Genomic DNA, 17,876 nt, shown 5'->3' on the forward strand with positions numbered 1-17,876 from the left:
AAGGTTGGTGTTCAGGAGCCTGGCTCTGATCTGCCACCACTCATGATCTTGGCCAAAGCGCCTGTAAGTATAAGCCTTAGTTTTTTGTTTTTTTTTTTAATCTGTGAAATGGGTATATTTCATAGAGTTACCATGGGAAATTAATGAGTAATACATATCAAGTCCTTAACATGGTGACTGCCATTCATGGGCTCCAGAAAGGTAAACTGCTGCTGATGTCATTGTTATTGCTGAGTACTCTTGTTGGTCCTACCTTAAGCCTTATGTAGCCTTTTGAGTCCATTGCTTTTTAGGATTTCTTGGAATGGAATGTCAGTCTGCAGTGAGACCCTGAAATGGGCACTTTTGAGAGTGTGGGGATCTTCTGAGGGAGAATTACCTGTGGGAAGAGCATCCTGCATGGACTGGCCAGCCCCACGTCCTGCAAGTTCTGAGGCCCTCACCTGCTGTAACAGGGGGCATCCCAGGAAGAATCTGCCAGCACCAGTCTTTCAGTCACCTGGATCAGCTCTTCCATTCTTCATTTACAGTCACCACTGTCATTGTTATAATTGCCAAAAGCTAGGAGTGCTTGACATTGGGCATTCCAGAGAGGAAGACAAGAGGCAAGACAGAAGCACTTCAGCTTGGAGGTGTGAAAACAGGGCTTGGGGAGAGGATGTCAGTAACCTGGGGGCCCTGGGGCCTGGTCTTGAATGGCTGCTGCCTCGTGAGGGCCCAGGGAGTGAGGGATGATGCATACCTGCTAATCCAATCCCGCTTTTTTTTTTTTTTAAACACAGTTTTCCATTTTGGCTTCTTTTCTTTTTTCCTTCCTTTTCTGCTCCCTGACCTTCCCTCCTCCTGGAGCATGGAAGCTTCTATTATTTCTCTCCTGTTTTCCTAGACATTTTTCTCCCCTGTCTCCAGTACCACTCACTAGAGTGACATCTTGAGCCTGATCCTGTCGCATTAAAAAAAAAAGAAACTCTGCCTACAACAAGCCCTCCAGTGCTGATCTCCGCTGAGATGTGGCAGATGGCAGAGCTTGACTGAGCAGAGCAGGCTCCCTCCTACCCCTGGCCTGGGAGCTGCCAAGACTGGTAAATGGGGCATTTATATACCTTTCCACACTCTAGTATCCTCCATCTACCCCTGATTTCCCCTAACAGCATCCTCCTCATTTATTGCAGATGCCACCCGGCAGGGTTTCAGCTGCCTCTTGACCTGTGTCTTCCCTTCTCCTTCTCTCTGTTCCTGTGAAAGACTCCCATGATAGAGTCCAGAGCTGTGAGTCACAAGATTTACTGCCAGGCCCCATGTCTACCCCATGCCCTTGGACCTTCTCAAAGTATGCAAGAAATGGGTCACACAGACCCAGTCCTTAGGGACTCACCCTCAGGGGTACCATCCGAAATGGGCAATTTTCACACACCCAGTTCCCGGGAGTACCAGCAAGGGACCACAGACCATCCAAGTTGATGAGAAATTGATCCACTGGGTGGAGGTGATAAAGACAGATGAGATGGGGGTGGGGCAAAGTAAGGTGGGAGAGGGAGGCCCCTGGAGGCTGCCTCTGCCCTGGGAGCACGCTTGGCTGACTGCTCTGGGAGTTTAACTCTGCTTCTAAATAAAGACCCTTTGACCACCTGCATTCCCCAAGCCTTGTGCCTACCAATCAAAGTCCCAGGGGGCATAGCCCGGGGCTTCTGGAGTGTGGAAGTGGAATTTGGGGCCCAAGGAGCAGTAGGAATGCAACCAAGAGCTCAGCTTTTCAACCAGAATCAAAAGTAGATTCCTCTGTGTGTATCATCTTTTGTAGACATGACAGACTTCTGACCTTCCCTGTGGGTCTTTCTTCCTGCACATTCCTGCCCATGGCCATTCTTCTCCCTCCCTCGTACCCAGGCTTGGCCAGGCTCAAAGAGGGCTACAGGTTAGGACTGTGCTCAGGGCAGCTATGCCAAACACAGTTCAACTGCTTTACATCTTCCAGCTCACAGCAGCCCTCTGACAGGTAAAGATCACCCCCATTTTACAGATGGGGAAAGGAGGCACAACGAAGTCCAATAACTTGCCAAAATTCTACAATTAGGACGTGGCAGAGCAAGGACTTGAATCCAGGCAACTTGGTTCCAGCATTGGTGTGCTCAGGTGCTGCCCTCCACAACCTCCCCTGGACAGAACGAAAAATCAGCCCCCCATGCCTGTGAGCCCAGCCAGATGGCAATAGTCCTACATGGACCAGATCGACAGCATCAGAGCTGCTCCTTGAACCTTGTGAGCAGGTGGGGGAAAGAACTGCCATCCAGGCCCAGAGCGCCAAGGAACAAGGTCACATGGCAACCAAGCCAATCACATCCTGACTGGGGAATGGCCTTGCTCTGACCCCAAGGTGGGGGAGCCCAGTCTCCCTGGGGCTGGACAGGCCATCCTTCCCCAGATGGGACCACTCCTCAAGTCACGAAGGGGATCAGGGGTGAGGAAGTCTGGTGTCAGGAAAGAGCAGGTACTGGGTTAAGAGCTGAAAGACCCTGGCTTTTCCTGTGATGCCCAATGCCCCTCACTGGGTCCCCGGAGCTAACCCAGGTCTCTGAAGACCGTCCTAGAGAAGACAACACACGCTAATGGGACAGGAGGGAGGCGGGGTGTGCCAGCACTGACACGCTGCCCTCCCCCTTCCTGCATACCCTCTCCCCCAGCCAGGAGGACCTAGGCTGCTGGAGTGGGAACAGTGCGGCAGCTTGTCCCCCTGTTGGCACTTCCTCTCCCAAGCTGGCAGAGCGAAGGCTGTGATCACGCCTCAGCGCACCGTCCAATGAGGCCCATCAGGGGTGACCCCCCCCAGGGAGAGGACGTGTGCAGGACACTTTTGAGCAGATATGTCCCAAAGGAAGGCCTTCCTGCCTCTGGGGAGCCTCCAGGCCAGGTGGACAGGGACACAGCACCCGCCCTCACGAGTCTCCCGTCTGATGGGGAACGACAGTTTCCAGTTAATCTGGGGCAACACCTACTTTCCTCCTGGGACAGTCCCCAAGTTGGCAGTTACCTAGCACTCCAGACTCAACCTGAGTCAAACGTAGAAGCAGGCTCTTTTGAGAGGACTGTGGATGCCGGGGGATAACAGAGGAAGTAAGGTGGAATGGAGAGTTGAGGCTGGATGCTGGACGGGAGGAGGAAGATGGGAAGGCCAGAGCCTGGGTACTGGGGAACGTGTTCAATGACAGTGCTCTTGGCTTCAGCTTTGAAAGGAGAACATTTGGGTACGGAGTGGTGGGGACTCATGGCTCCTCCTTTTTTCCTTGAGTTTTTTCCTCTTCTTGAGGTTTCTTGCTTCAATCCTAGCCATTGACATCACGCTGACCACAGGAGAATATGTCCTTTAAGGCTCTGGTTCAAGGGGAACTGAAACCTCTTCCCCTGATGATCTGGCCCCATAGAGACCAGCTGGAACTTTCAGAGGCTTTATTAAACAATATTTGTTGAATGAATAAATAAATACTAAGGAGAACAGAAGGGTATTAATGTATTATATCCACAAGGCTTAAAAATAGCCCAACTCATGGAGTCTAGGTTTCTGAGTCTGCCCCGCCAAGGTTTGGCAGGCTTCGGCCTGGCCTGGGCCAGTGCCTTCTGCCTTCACAGGGAGAAGCCAGTTGAGGGCCAGCACCAAGTTGGGGGCAGGGGGCTCCTTGCTAGACCCCAAGAAACCACATGGTCCCTCTGCAGCCTACCTAAGTCACCCCCTTTCATCTCCCTCCCCAGGTGGATAACACCTCTGGAGTTCACAGGGGCATTGCTTTTCCTGGGTGGAAGTAGAAGTGCCCCTGTTTCTTAAGCCAGGCCGATTCGGGAGAAATCAGAACCATGGCTGCTCCTACTCAGACTGGTTTGGGGAGCTCAAACCTGAGCTTATCCAGCCTGTGCTGGTCTCAGTATAAACAGAAAACCAACACTGACAGCTTCAGGTTCAGGAGCCTGGTACTCTGTCCCCAAGGGCCTGGCTTGCCTCACTCCCCGCTTGGCAGTCAACTCACCACGCCAGGAGCATGGGCTGCAAAGGCTGCTCCATAAAGTTTATGCTCACCCTTGTGGGAGAAACGCTCTACAAGCCCAGGTCCCCAGAGTGATGTAAGGGCAGCCCCTACTCTGTCAACAATCCCTCTCCCATTACATGCCCCCTTCTGCATTGGACTTCCAGAGCTGTGTTGTTGCAGGTAATTAAAGGGTTTTAATTAAATTAGGATCCCATCTGGCTGGGACCAGTCAGCCCCTTAACAACGATTGTATGTCACCAACCTCAGGATGTGGACAGGGACTCAGACGCGTGGGGACTAAATTTGGGGATGAGGGGCCTTTCAGACAGGGATACAGGATCCTTCTGGGCTTCTCTGGGGCCCCCTGCTACGTGGCAGCAACTTGTTACACCCGCCAAATGGTGGCTGTGCCCCTCAATGCCAGAGAGGGGGCAGAATACCAGAGCTTTCCCAAGTTCCTTCTTGCCCGTGAGTTGATAAAACCTCTTGGAAGAGTGGAAAGATATGTGAGCATTTTCTCATTTCTACAGAGGAGGTCCACAGAAGTGAAGCATTCAACCACATCCAGTGAATCAAGTGGAGCTAGACCTAACTGCTAGAAATGGAGACTCAGTGAGATAAAATTTTGATTTTTCTCTTACATAAAAGTCTGAAGGTAGGAGCCTATGACTGGTATGATATTTCCTTTTAAAAATTATTTATTTATTTGACTGCTCTGGATTGTCATTGCTGGGTAGGCTTTTCTCTAGTTGTGGTGAGCTGGGGCTCCTCTCTAGTTGCAGTGAGTGGGATTCTCATTGCAGTGGCTTGTTCTGGAGCACAGGCTCTAGGGCATGCAGGCTTCAGGAGTTGCAGCATGTGGTCTCTAGAGCACAGGCTCAGTATTTGTGGCACATGGGCTTAGTTGCTCTGCTCTGGGGCATGTGGGATCTTCCTGGACCAGGGATCAAACCTGTGTCTCCTGCATTGATGGGCAGAGTCTCTAGCTCTGAGCCATTAGAGAAGCCCCTGATATGATATTTCTATTCCACAAAATTTTCAGGAATCAGCATCTTCTTCCAGCTCATGGGTCTGCCACTTCTAGGGTATGGCTCTTATCCCTCTTGGTCTAAGATGACAGTTAGAGTTCCAACAATCAAATATATATTCCAGGCAGCAGGACAGAGGATGAAATAAAGAAGAAGGGGCAAAGTCTTAAGATTTCTGGAAGTTGCCAAATAACTGTCTTACATGTCACTTGCTAGATCTAAGTCACATGGCCACATCTAGGTGCAAGAGAGGCAGTGAAATGAAGTTGTTGCTTTTTCTTTTTCCAGGCCTTCAACTGCCCAGCTAAAAATGAATTCCATTACTATTAATATGTAGAAAGGGGAAATAGATATTAGTGGTCTCTGCCACATGCATTATGGGTACCCAAGTCTCCTACCTCCAGCCTGGGACCTCTTCACTTCTCCACACTAGGAGTAAGGCTGAAGTGAACACAAACCCATATCCAGAAACAAACAGGAGAAAGTAACATTTGTTGAGCAACTCATTTAATCTTCCCAACAATGTTCCAAGGAAGGTAGACCCCTAGATATTCACCTAAGGAGGCTCTGGGAGATGATATCATTTGTCCAGCTCACCCAGCTAGTAAATTACTGGGGGGCCAGATACATCTTTCTGCAACTGTCATGTTGGCAGTTCATTGGTAGCCTCTGTGGTTCAGGAAGGGCTAGTTTGTTCCCTTAGGACCATCTAGCCAAGTGGCTCTGAGATGAACTGGGAGGCTCTGAACGAGACACCTTGGCTTGGATTGTTATCAGGTCAGCCTTTGAGTTTGGCAGACCAACAGGAAACCAGGCTCCTGTGGAACCAGAACCAAGCCCCCAGATGAGTGCCAGTCTCCTGTGGCATTGTGCCTTGGAAACTGTGGCAGCTGCCTCTCCAGGACTTTGGTATAATGGGCAAGTGCTGCCCGCAGCTGATCTTGGCTCCAGCTAGCGGGGCTGGTGGTCCCTCTCCTCACCTGTCACCCAGTCCCTGGTTTTCCTGGCAGTACCAGAGAACTCAGAGTCTTTGGAAGTAACATTTCTCTCTCCTATTCCCACCCTTGACATTGGATCACTTCCCAGCACAGAGCAACTGGTCCGTTGTGTCTCCCACAACCCCCTACACATACCCACTTGATAATCCAGAACCTTGGTCACTCCACCCCCAAACACACCTTTCCCCAGATTCCCTACCCACCTACCACCTCATTCATCTCTGAGCAATGGGCCTCACCACAGAAGTCTGCCATATGCAAGGTCACCAGCATTCCTGCCAAGGATGGGGAAGAGAGTGACTCAGTTCCTGCTTGCTCATCCCTGGGAAGAGGGTAAGGAGGGAGGGTGGAGAGAGGAGGGAGGAGGGACCCAGGCACCCATTTGCTTTTGCCTTAAGCGTCACCAAAAGGAAGACTCACCATCCCTGCCAGCTGACATGTATTCCCTCTTATTAGCTTCACAGGCCACTGGAAAGATTCACCCCATTAGAGATGGGGATGCTGAGGCCCAGGAGGGGATGCTTGCCCAGATGTGCACCAGGATGAGGGCAGAGGCTACCTCCAGCTGTTCCAATACTTAGAAAAGAACAAGCTTTCCTGCTGTATCGATACTGCATTTCTTGCTCTCAGAGAGACTCCAGTCTGATGAGGGAGGCACAGATCCTGGCGTCAGAAGCTCTTCATTCTGACCTGGGAGGTACAGACCCTGGCCCCAGGGGCTCCCCAGGCTGGTGGGGATTTACAAGTCATGTCCCCGAAGAGCCCCCAGTCTGGAGGGCTTGTCCCAGAGGCTCCACTCAAATGGAGGAGATAAGGCCTCTGCCTTTGGCCGGCTCCCCAGCCAAGCTGAACAGATTGGAGAGCAGGGCTGCAAGGACAGCAGGCAGCGGCGGCAGGGTGTAGGCAGAGATAGGCACCTGGAGCTTCTCTCTGGGACAGGAGACAGGTCTGTTCCTGAAGAATTTGCTCTCCTGTGAGTTTTGAATGGCACGATGGTCCAAGCACTTGCTGTGAACTGGGGGTCCATCTCCTCTCCTTGGCAGATGCCCTAGGCATTGCTCATCAAGGGGGCAAAGGTTGGCACCTTCATAGCCAGATGCTTAATGTCCTACCCTTTGTGGGGATGGGGTGGGGGCGCAGAAGTGTCTGGTGATAGCAAGACCAGTAGGGCGCAAGGACTATTTCAAAAGAATTATGATTCAGGAGGAAATTTGTTAGCAAGATCTTAACTGAGAGGAGCCACCAGTTACTGGGAAGGTGGAAAAGGAGGCATGCAGCAGCAGAGTGTGCGCACAGGTGAAATGAAGTTATTAAAATGAACCTACCCCTGCGCAGGCGGAATGTGTGCCAGGCAGGCCAGCCCTCCAGCTGTCGGCAGCATCTGGCTCTCCGCAGGAGGAGAGGAGCCGGAGGGGTTGGGTCAGAGTGCCCCCAGCCCTGCTGACAGTTCAGCCAGGCTGGACGGGGGAGGAGCCCAGCACAGCCTCAGGGCTGAGGGAGCTGTCAGGGCCGGTGTCCAGTATGTGTCCACAGGGGGGACATGCACCAGGATCCAGCAAGCCCAGACCCCCAAAGGCAAGGCCGGGCCCCCGTCCCCAGGGTGGGAAGGGAGTGGGAGGCATGGAGGAGCTCTCAAATCTCTGCTGAGGCGAGATGCCCTGGGAAGCACAGTGTGGTGGGTGGGTGGGGAAGAGGCTGGGATGGGAGCGTGGGCTCCAGTCACTTGCCCTTCCTTACAACTTATTTCCTACAACCTGGGGCGACAGCAAGGTGGCTTCTATGGCCCCACAAGCTCTGTTCTGTGCTGTGAGGGCACTTGTCCATGCTGAGTGCTGCTGGGCAAGTGCATAGGCTGGGAGTGGCCAGAGCAACCTGGGACTCTCCTCATTCCGGCTACCTGGCCGCAAGGGATGCAGGGGGCGTGCGTGCCGCCCTCCCAGGAGAGCAGATCTCGAGTGGCCTCCAGAGAGGGCACCACGATCTTGGCTCCTGCTGTCCCCTCATGGAGCCCCAAAGGGCCCAGCTGACTCCCAGATGAGGTGCCCTCCTGTGGGCCGGAGCACGGGGATGGCCGCTTCCAAGCCCCTATGGTCCTCCCCCCACGCCCCGGCCTGTTCCTCCCCAAGAATGTTAGACTGAAAACCCAATACCCCTGGTTCTCTGATGGGACCCCTCCCAGACTTCCGCAGGAGGAGCCGCTGGAAATCACAGCTAGGAGAGAGCCTCGGCAGTGTCTCCTCGTCTCAGGGAGCCAGAGCCAGAAAGGGACTCAGAGGACATGTGTGTGGCCCTCAAAGTGTAGCCCCTGGGCTAGGAGCATCAGTGTCTACCTGGGCACTCGCTACTTGTTAGGCAAATCTGGGGGTGGCGCTTCAGACCTGCTGAACTAGAAACTCTGGGATAGAACTCAGAAATCTGTGCTTTAACAACCCTCTTGGTTCAGAAGCCCACTCACATTTGAGAAACTCTGGGCTGGGCAAGCTCCTCATTTTATAGAGAAAAATGAAAAGAGAACCAGACAGGACAATGGACTCGCCCAAGGCCACAGAGCAAATATTGACAGAGCATTGTTACCCTAGTGGGCCCACCCAAACGGCGACCCAGGAAGGTGACCAGGATCACCCACCCTATGTGGCCCACCCGCCTACTAGTTCTTCCTCCCCAGGTGCTCGGCAGCTGCCAGGCCCACCGGCTACCAGGCCCACACAGCATCGGCCCAGCTTCCGGGGCTAGACAGGGGCGGGGAGGGAAGCCCTGAAGCATCAGCTCCAGCAGCTGTTGGAGCCCTGCAGCTCCGGCCTCAGGAAATGTCCTGCTGTCATCTGAGAGACGCCGGCCGGACACCGGGAACCTGGGGCCCTCCCCCCACCCCCCTGTCCCCAACAACTCGGAGTCCAATATCCAGGAAAGCTTTATTCCCTGCTCGGTGAATAAGAGTCTGCACACACAAGTTGACCATCAGATGAGTTCACAAACCCCACCCCCCACCCCCACCCCCACAGACAGACACTACGAGACAGGTCCAGCACACGGACCACAGTGTGACCTCGCCCACCCCAAGCTGCTGACGGCCCCACAGACCACGAGGGAGGCAGCATCTTTATCCAGGCGAGCCCTGGGCTGATGGGCAAGGCTGGCTGTGGAAGGCTCACTTGCTGGATAAGGTCACTCCCAGAGGAGCCAGCAGGGGCAGGATGGGGGAGGAACACGCCACTCACGGGGGGCTTCCACCTGTGGCCTTGGTGCTGGGAGAATCGCAGTTGTCCTCGTCTCGGCTTACGGACAGAGGGGTACTTCAGCTCAAGGGTGGGGTGGGGAGCAATGGCTAGAGAAGCGATTTTGGAAAGGGGAGGCCTGGCTAGGGGTAGCTGGTCTCTCTTCCAAGACATCAAAGACTCCAAGGGTCACCACTTCCGCCTCAAGCCGAGCTCAGACCACAGTCCAGGATGAGGGCTCAGGGCTGCCTCCTGGGTGGGGCTGGAGAGTTCCTGCTGCTGGCTGCCAGGAAGCCCCAGCTCGACCATCCTGCAGTGCTCACTCGGCGACCACACTGATGAAATAATCCTCTCCTCGTTGCTGTTCTTTCTCAGGATGGCAAGGAGGGAGCCAAGATTTCAGGCTCCTCTCAGGAACTGTATTGGTCTGCCTGCCCCAGGGGCCTCCTGGACCCGGCATCTTTCTGTGGCTCAGTGGGAAAGCCCTGTGAGGCCACCCAGAGAACCCACTCCTTGGCCAGTGCTCCTGTGTCCTGCTCGCCCCACAGCCTCAGGTTGGGGCCAGCACCTGTGACCCCTTCCCCACCACCTGAGACCCGGTTCTGGCCACACTTGGCCTCTCCTCCTCTCCACCCCGGAGCTCCCTGCCTGAGGCCCCTTCCCTTCCCTGCCCAGTATCCAGACAGATGGCTTCCTGTGTGGGCAGGCCTGTCCTTCCAGCCCTGGCCTGCCCTTTGTGGCCTGCCCAGGGGTCACCCAGAGGGGTAGTAGGGAGTATCGCTGTGGTAGTTGTAATCCGGACACACCTTCTGGACTAGCCTATAGTCCGTGCTGTAGAAGGCGATGTAGACGCAGACGACTTTGAAGGGCTGGGAGCAGCTCCAGGTGGCCGAGCTCTGAGCGTGGTCTCGGGAGCAGGTCTTGGCGGGGTCATGGGTGCAGAGCGAGATCTGGCGGCCCCGTTCCACCTTCTCCCACTCCATCCGGCAGTTGAAGATTTTGGAAGCCTTGGCTTCAATAAAGATCTGCTGCTCCTGATGAAACTCTACAGCTTTACTGGGGGGCACAAGGCTGATGGAGATATTGCCCTGGCCCGTGGCATTGTGTCGGAAGTGGACACTGAAGGTCCCGTTGCCGTGGTCCACGATCTTCCCCGTGACCAGCAGGTTCAGGGCTACCGTCTTGATGTTGGAGTAGAAATCACCCCAGCCAAAGATTTTCTTCACTTTGGCTGATGGCGGGGTGCTGTGGTTTGGGCGACTGGGGGGCTGGCCAAGGACCCCCCATGCCTCCCCAGGTGGAGCCAGCAGTCCTAGCAGAGTAGAGTTGGCCATGTGGCGGGACTTAGGGGACATGTGGCCCCGCTTTCGAGGCATCCGCGGCCGGGCCTGGCTCTCAGAGTCATCATGCTCAGGGTCCTCTGAGCCTGGCGGACCATCATCCTGGCCGCAGATGACCTGCGGAGGCAGTTGGGAGGAGAGTGAGCACCTGGGCCCTCAGAAGACTCAGGAATTCCTGTCCCCCACTCCCTACCACCAGGACCATCTCCCTGCCCCTCCCTTCCACTCTGACTTGGGGCCGAGGGGCCCCGGCACATTGCTCTCTTACACTGGGGGTTGGGTGTGCATTCTGGGCCTGTGTCATGGTTCCCTGTCATGTTCTGACACTCAGGTCACCCCTAGCTCCTCTCCCCACTGTGCTGCCTCTGGCCACTATTCGAAGTCTGGAGAGATGGTGGAGAATTCTCTCCAGGGACCAGCAGAGGTACACAGCTTCTACTCTTAAGAGAGCTCCAAGTCTGATGGGGGAGGCCCAGCTCCTGATCTTGGGAGAACCTTCATCAGACCACAGCAGTACACCCCTCTGTTGACAGAGCAGTTGTTGTCTAGGAGAGACACAGTTTCCGCCTCTGTGATATTCCCAGGCTAACGGGGCGGTACACTGTCTGCCTTCAAAGAGCCCCAAGTCAGATAGGGGTGCTCCATCTCTCTGCTGAGAGAGCCCCTCGTTTGACAGGGGAGGTACAGCCCTTGCCTTTGGGAACTTTCTAGTCTGTTGAATGAGACACCATTCCTACACTGGGAGAGTTTCTACCCTCAGAGGCAAAGAGAACCAACAGATGATGAAAAGAAAACAGAACCCAGTAAAGTTCTCTCTCGAGTACAAATGCGGTTTAGGTTTTAATGGGAGGCTTTGAGGGAGACCTGGGTGAGTTCCATAACCAGGATGACCAAATTCCACTGATGGTAACATGCCAGGACATGACATACTAGGAGGGAGGAGTTCTTATTATTCCCATTTCACAGATGGGGACACCAGACTCACAGTTTACATCACTACAAGACTAAACCCTTCAGGGTCAGTCCTCCTAATCCACCATACTCCCAGGCTCTCAGACCAGATGGGTCCTACTATGGGGGTTTTATCCAAACCCTACCCTCATCTGGGATCTCTGGAAAGCTCTGCGGAGGCTCAACTGGCCTCTGCTGCATCCGCTCTACTGACAGGCAACATCTGGGGAGGCTTCTTGAAGGAGTTGTCGGGAGGGCCAGCAGGACAGCCCAACAAGCTCAACACAGGACAGCTCAGGAGGGCACCAGGGAATGGCAGGTTCCCTGAGGACAGCTGCCTGGCGTGGGTATGCTCAGCTTTTCAAGAAAGACCCTCTGTGTCTCATAACCAGCACCAGGTGTACCAGCTCACAGCTGGGCAGCATCTGGACTTGCTGGGACCTGGGATAAGGATGTGGAACGCCTGAGGCTGTCATGTGCACGGCTACAAAGGGGTTCGGGGTCTTCATGTCCCCTGTTCTGACCCTGGCCATGTCTGCGGTTGTGCGCGGTGTCCCTGCCTGCCAGGACCCAAGGGTGGGGCAGAGGGACAGCAGGAGAGGAGCGCCGCGGGGCTGGGGTCAAGGCAGAAGACGCGTGCGTGTACTGAACCCTGGGGGTGGGAGTCACAGCTGAATGGCTGGAGGATGAAGAGAAGGGCCCTAGGGGGAGATGTGAGAAGGGAAGGGTTCTTCCACACAATGGCAAAGGGGATTATTGTTTTGAGGAGACGGGCAGACCCAGATGTGGGTCTGAGGCTTCTCCACGACAGGATTGGTAGGTGGCGGTTGGTCGGAGGGGATTAGCGCCCTGAGCTGGGGTCTGGTGTGGATTCCCCGAGTCCTGGGCCGCTAGGAAGGCGCGAGCGAGCGCACGGGGAGCGGGCTTCGGGCGCTCCGCTCAGCTGCCGCGAGCGCCCGGGGCGGGAGCCGCCTGCCCAGGTCCTGTGGGGCTCGGGCTGCGCGCAGCCGGGAGAGGAGAGGAAAACAACAGGCGAGGAGGGAGGGAGCAGGAGGGAAGGCGGGAGCGAGGGACGCGGGGCCACCCCCCCGCCTGGGCCAGCTAGTGCGCTGGGGGCCCCAGAGCGCGGGGCCCTCCGGGCCCCTCCGCCTCCCCGAGGTCAGGGAAGAACCCATACCCCCTACCCTGCCAGGTCATCAGCTCCACAGCCACCCTCCACTACCCTTCCGCACGGCCCGGGGCCCGGGAAGAGGTCGAGTGACCCTTGGCGACGTCTGCGGGCATTTCCCCTCGTGCCCGTCGCACCTCTCGCCACCAGCGGCCGAGTAGGTGGGCCAGCCCAGCACCCTCTCCCCGCCCCTATTAACCCTTCCAGTACAGTCTCCGGCCTCGGACCCACCCTCTCCCCCAGCCTCGAGGCTTCTCCTCCATCCCCGGGATGTTGGGGGGAAGGGAGAAAGTTTTCGGGCTCGGAAGCTTCCCGCGCTCTCCCCCAGTCCTCCCGGCCCCCGCCCCTCCGCGCCGCTCCCCGCGGATCACTCACCAGATAGAGGCTGCCCTGCACTAGGAACACGAAGCAGCAGCGAGTCAGTTGCATCTTCCTCCTTTGCTCTCGTGCCCCTTTCTCGCGTCTGTTCCCTTCAGGGTCCCAGGCCCTTCCTCACCCCCGCTCGCTCTTTCAGGCGCGCCGTCCCATGCTCCAGTCCCCCGGCCCCCGGCGGCCCTCCGCGCGGCCAGCCGCCCAGGACCGACCCCGCCCCCTTCGGTCCAGCTGTGCAGCCGCCGCCCCCCTCCCCTGGTCCAGCTGCGCGCGGCGCGGCCCCCTCTCGCGGCCCCAGATGTGCGCCCCGAGCGCCTCGAAGGGCCCCAGCTGCGCGGTGGCTCCGCGGCTCCAGATATGCCCCCTCGGTTCCAGCGGCGCCGCTCTCGCCCAGATGTGTTGGGGACCCGCGCGCGCGCTCGCCCCAGAGCTAATTCCCCAGGCCAGATGGCCCCTCCCGCCCCGTCGCGGCGCGCCCCCTGGCGGACGCCCCTGGCCGCGCCAAGCCCCGCCGCCGCTCCCCGCGCTGCCTCCCGCCAGACTGGAGCGCTCCTGGCGCCCAGGCGGCTCCGGCTTCCTCGTCCCTCCCACCACCGGCGGCGGCGGCGGCGGCGGCGGCGGCGGCGGCAGGTACTGTGAGCCCAGCCGGTACCTCCGGAGTTAACTCCTCCCCTGCCGGCCCGCAACCCAGGGATTTAGGACGCAGGGGGCAGGATTTGGAGGCGGAGTTTACTCGCGAGGCAGGGAGAAGGTGGTGACCTCGGGGGTAGGGACCCTACTAATTCCAACCCTGAGCTGGGCCTCTGTTCCTGGTAGAGAGCCCTGAGAATCTGCTGCCCTCCCTGAACCCCCAGAGACCTGGAATTTGAAAAGATTATTTTTCCCAAACCCCATTACAAGAGATTCAGAAAAGAAGGTCTTCCTTATTGTAACCTGTCTCCTCGGCCCAAAGTCCACTTCTCTCTGCAAGACTTGCTTTTGTGCCGGGGGAAGTTCTTCTGGGTGTCTAGCCTGTACTCCTGGTTATAATATCAATTCCTATCCTCCTCTGCTTTACTCAGAGGGGCTGGGATAACCCTCCCCACCTCCCCCCAGTACCTCTCAGTCCAGTCGCTGTGACAGGAAATTTGACTGGAGTCCTGGAATGAAAAGGCAGCTAGGGGCCAGGCTGGATTTCTGGGGTAAGCCTCCCGAGAAGCTGAGGAGTGAGGTGAGCAAGGCCCCTGGAGGCTGTACCTCCATTCTTCACTCTGCCCTTCCTGTGATCCAGGGAGTCACAGGCTGGGATGTGGGGCTCCTATGCTAGCAGGGTCTCTGTCTCTGGTTTCGGTAAACCTCCAGGGCAAGAAGGAAGAAAAAGACCCTCATTCGAGATTGCAAAGTGGGGCCCATCCCCCATCACCCCACATCTCCACATTGTCTTCTTGGAATTGCAGGGCCCCTTTAGTCCTTAGAAAAATCAAAGGTCAAGTCCCAGCACCCAGCACTTCTCAGAGGCTGTGAGGCTGAGGAGGTACCCCAGCATTTGGAGTGGCCCCAGCCTGGGCTTGGCCCATGGGGCAGGGTGGGTGGGCACTCTGCTGTGGCCCTCGAGGCCCAGCTTGGTCTCTGGCTGCAGCCCCCAGCACGCACCCAGCCTCCTCCCCCACCATCTGCCAGGCGGGTGCATGGGGAATGCAGATGAATCTTAATATCAGCCTGGGCCAAGTGCGATGAGGGAGACAGATTCTGCAGAACCCAGACAGCGTCACAGGGCCCCCTGCATTCCCCAGGCACCCTGGGCAGTACAGGAGACAGCAGCCCTTCTCTGGTGGTGGCGAGGGGTGTGTGTGTGCAGGTCTAATCAAAGACCACCACCCCCCACCCCACCAAAGCCAGGGGAGGAAGGAACAGATAAGTCTTTGTCTGGCCTCTGAGCCTCTGGTCCGGCTGGGAGGAAGAAGCTGTCGGCCTGAGCGTGGGCAGCTGGTTCCGGCACTCGGCTAGGCAGAGGCGTAGCTGGGCCCACTCCTTGTCCATCTCCAGAAGGTCCTATCCCCAGGAGAGCAGTGTGACCCAGCAGAAAGAGCACAGATTTTCAGGCCAGACAGTCCTGGATTCCATTCCAGGCCTGGCTGTGTGACCTTGGGCAGGTTGCTTTGGTTCTCTGAAGCCAGTTTCCTGAACTGTTGTTGCAAGAACTAAATGAGACAGAATGTGCAAGCAAAGCACAGGCACAATGGCTGGCGGGCAGTCATGGCGTGCAATAAAGGGAAGCTCTTTTCTACTGCCCACACATTTGCTCTGGCTGAGCCTCCTGCGGGCTTGCCCTCACTGCCCTCTTAGCCCTTCCTGCCTCTCACTTCCTTCAAGTTTCCACTCCGCATTCATCCATCAACCACTGGCCAAGCCTGTCCTTGGTCCCAGGCACCAGGCCAGGGGTTGGGATACACAGATGAATGGAACTCCATCCCTGCCCTCAAGGATCTCACTGGCTAGTGTGGAACTGAGACATGAAAATCAATGATTATAACTCAGTGTGGTGAGTAGAAAGATCCTTCCAGCAGTCAGTACGGATACCCTGAGGACCGTGTGGGTGTGGGTGGAGAGGGTTGGCTTCCTGGAGGAGGTGGTGCCAAAGGACAAATGAATGGTCTAAGATCTGCAGGCTAGAACCGGAAGCAGTTTGCAGTTACTGGAGCTCAGAGGGGAGGAGAGGAAGTTGGAGCAGGAAGCTAGGACCAGCTGACCCAAGGTCTTTCTTGTGGGTCAAGGGGGTTAGGACCTTGAAAACACTTTGAAGGGTTTTAAGGGGGGTTGGTAATTATAGTCAGATTTGCATTTTAGAACATTTTGGAGAATTCACAGGAAAGAGGAAAGACTAGAGCTCTGGAGGGAACCAGTTAGGGGATAAATGCAATCTGGGGTGAGAGAGAGGGGGAGACTGGAAACATGCTGGGGAGGCAGATCAGGATTGCATTGTTGCTGAAATAAGGGAGGAAGGGAGACAGGGAGTCAAGTCTGATACCCAAGTCTCTGGCTTGGGCAATAGGCAGGATGCCCTCCGAGGTGGGCACTACCAGCGGTGGGGAGGCAGGTCAGTTCCAGGGGGATGGGGGTTGGCTTTGGTCAAGTCAAGTCTGGATGCTGTTAGCCAACCAAAGGCAGAACAGAGTCTCGCCTGGGGTACTGGGAGTGTGGATGTGCAAGTAGAACAAGGGGCTTGGATGGATTTAAGGGGTGGACAGAGGAGGAACAGCTCCCAAAAGACCCCAGGCAGAAGCTGGCAGCCAGGGGCAAGGAGGTTTTGTGGGCTGATCCCAGAAGCCACAGAAGCAGTGGGGCTCTCACATGAGTGTGCCAAGCTGAGGTAACTGAACACACGCAGAGGCCAGGTCCCACCCCAGGGTCAACAGATGGGAGCTCAGGACCATGCATTTTTGCCCCTTTCCCAGGTAATGGCCTCTGGACTTCGATAAACTGGTGTGTGGGGAGTGTCAAGAAAGAGGGTATGAGCAGTAGCTGATAGGAGCAGAGCATCCTGGTATAAAAGAGACTATGGGGTTTGGCAGAGGGTCCTCTGAGAACTGGACCCAACACTGTTTCTTCCAGCTGCTCCCAGGATAGAAAGACAGACCACAGATTCAGTGAACTCTGCACAGCTGTGCTGGAGGTGACCCCAGATGTGTCCGCCATTCAGGGTCACCTCTCTGTATCCCTAACCCTCTCACCCACCACACCCTGCACACAGCAGAGGCTCAATGAAGGGGGCAGAACTCAATGTGCTAGTCCTGCCCCTTGGCCCCCAGCCTCCTTGGTGCCTTCTTGCACCCTGGATGTGGGTTGGCTGGGCATTTGCTCAGCACTTCGGATGCTTTCACTTGCTTCAGTCTCACCTTTGGAAGAATCCTGTCTGTATCCCTCCCCTCCTCTCTGCCACTCCAGTGCTGCAGTAAAGAAAAAAAAAACACAGGGGTGCCTGATCAGTGCTTATTGAATGAATAGGAAATGGGGCTCCTGATGGTTTGAAAGGCAGAGAATGGATGCCCTTGAGCCAGCTGGAGCGGAGAGGTCACGGGAGAGGCGGGAGTAGATCATTGTTGCTAACAGTCTCTCCTGTTTACCTGGAAATTTGCAATTTTTGAGTGTCATGATAGAATGCTATTAGAGGAAACCAGGGGAGCACAGAGGGAAACCCTAATTCTAATGAGGGGGCCAAGGACAAATCCTAGAGAAACTAGTCTTATGTGGATCAGCTGAGGTGGGAGAAGGAAAGAACCTTCCAGGCAGAGGAAGCAACTCATGCAAAGGCCAGAGATGAAAGAAAGGCTGGGAATGGGGTTTTGATGAGGACAAGATGAAAGACTCATTTGTTCCACAAATAGTTATCGGATGTCTACTTTTATGTTGGGTCCTGGGCTGGGTGTGGGGGTACAGCTGTGATTGAGAGATGGCAGTCCTTCAAGTGGAGAATTTGGGCTCTGAGAGAGACAGATTAAATAGCTAAGCATATGAAAACACAAGCTCTGAGATGTTGGCAAGTGGTGTGAAGGAAGAAGACCTGCAAGTTCTGAGTGAGAGAGAAACCAAGGAGGGGTCCCGCTTTCCCTGGAATTGGTCAGGGGGGCCTCTGTGAGATGTGACGTTTCAGCTGGAATTGGAAGGGTGAGGAGACCGCGCCAGCTATCAGGCTAGGGAGGGGCCTTCCAGGCAGAGGGAACAGCGCATGCTAAGACTCAGAGCCTAGGAAGAGTTTGGTGCTTTGGAGGAGCTGAAGCAGTGAAGGAGTGGGGAGTGAGAAGAGGGCAG

The 17,876-nt window shown here is 55.9% G+C and overlaps 1 protein-coding gene across 1 annotated transcript; it reads right to left on the reverse strand.

The window, feature by feature from the left end:
• Positions 1 to 9,042: 9,042 nt before the first annotated feature.
• On the reverse strand, positions 9,043 to 13,260 carry NXPH3 (neurexophilin 3). Its single transcript, XM_061141107.1, has 2 exons — positions 13,092 to 13,260; positions 9,043 to 10,714 (listed from the first exon to the last, which is right to left on the reverse strand). Exons 1-2 carry the CDS (start codon positions 13,143 to 13,145, stop codon positions 10,010 to 10,012), a joined length of 759 nt encoding a protein of 252 aa, XP_060997090.1. The 5' UTR covers positions 13,146 to 13,260; the 3' UTR covers positions 9,043 to 10,009.
• Positions 13,261 to 17,876: the final 4,616 nt, after the last annotated feature.

Source organism: Dama dama, chromosome 5, assembly GCF_033118175.1.
Source record: "Dama dama isolate Ldn47 chromosome 5, ASM3311817v1, whole genome shotgun sequence".
Lineage (NCBI taxonomy): Eukaryota > Metazoa > Chordata > Mammalia > Artiodactyla > Cervidae > Dama > Dama dama.

Coding starts and splice junctions, on each gene's coding strand:
- NXPH3 (XM_061141107.1), bottom strand. CDS start 13,145: ATGCAACTGACTCGCTGCTGCTTCGTGTTCCTAGTGCAGGGCAGCCTC. Junction 10,715..13,091: donor TGCAGGGCAGCCTCTATCTG/GTGAGTGATCCG, acceptor CTGCCTCCGCAG/GTCATCTGCGGCCAGGATGA.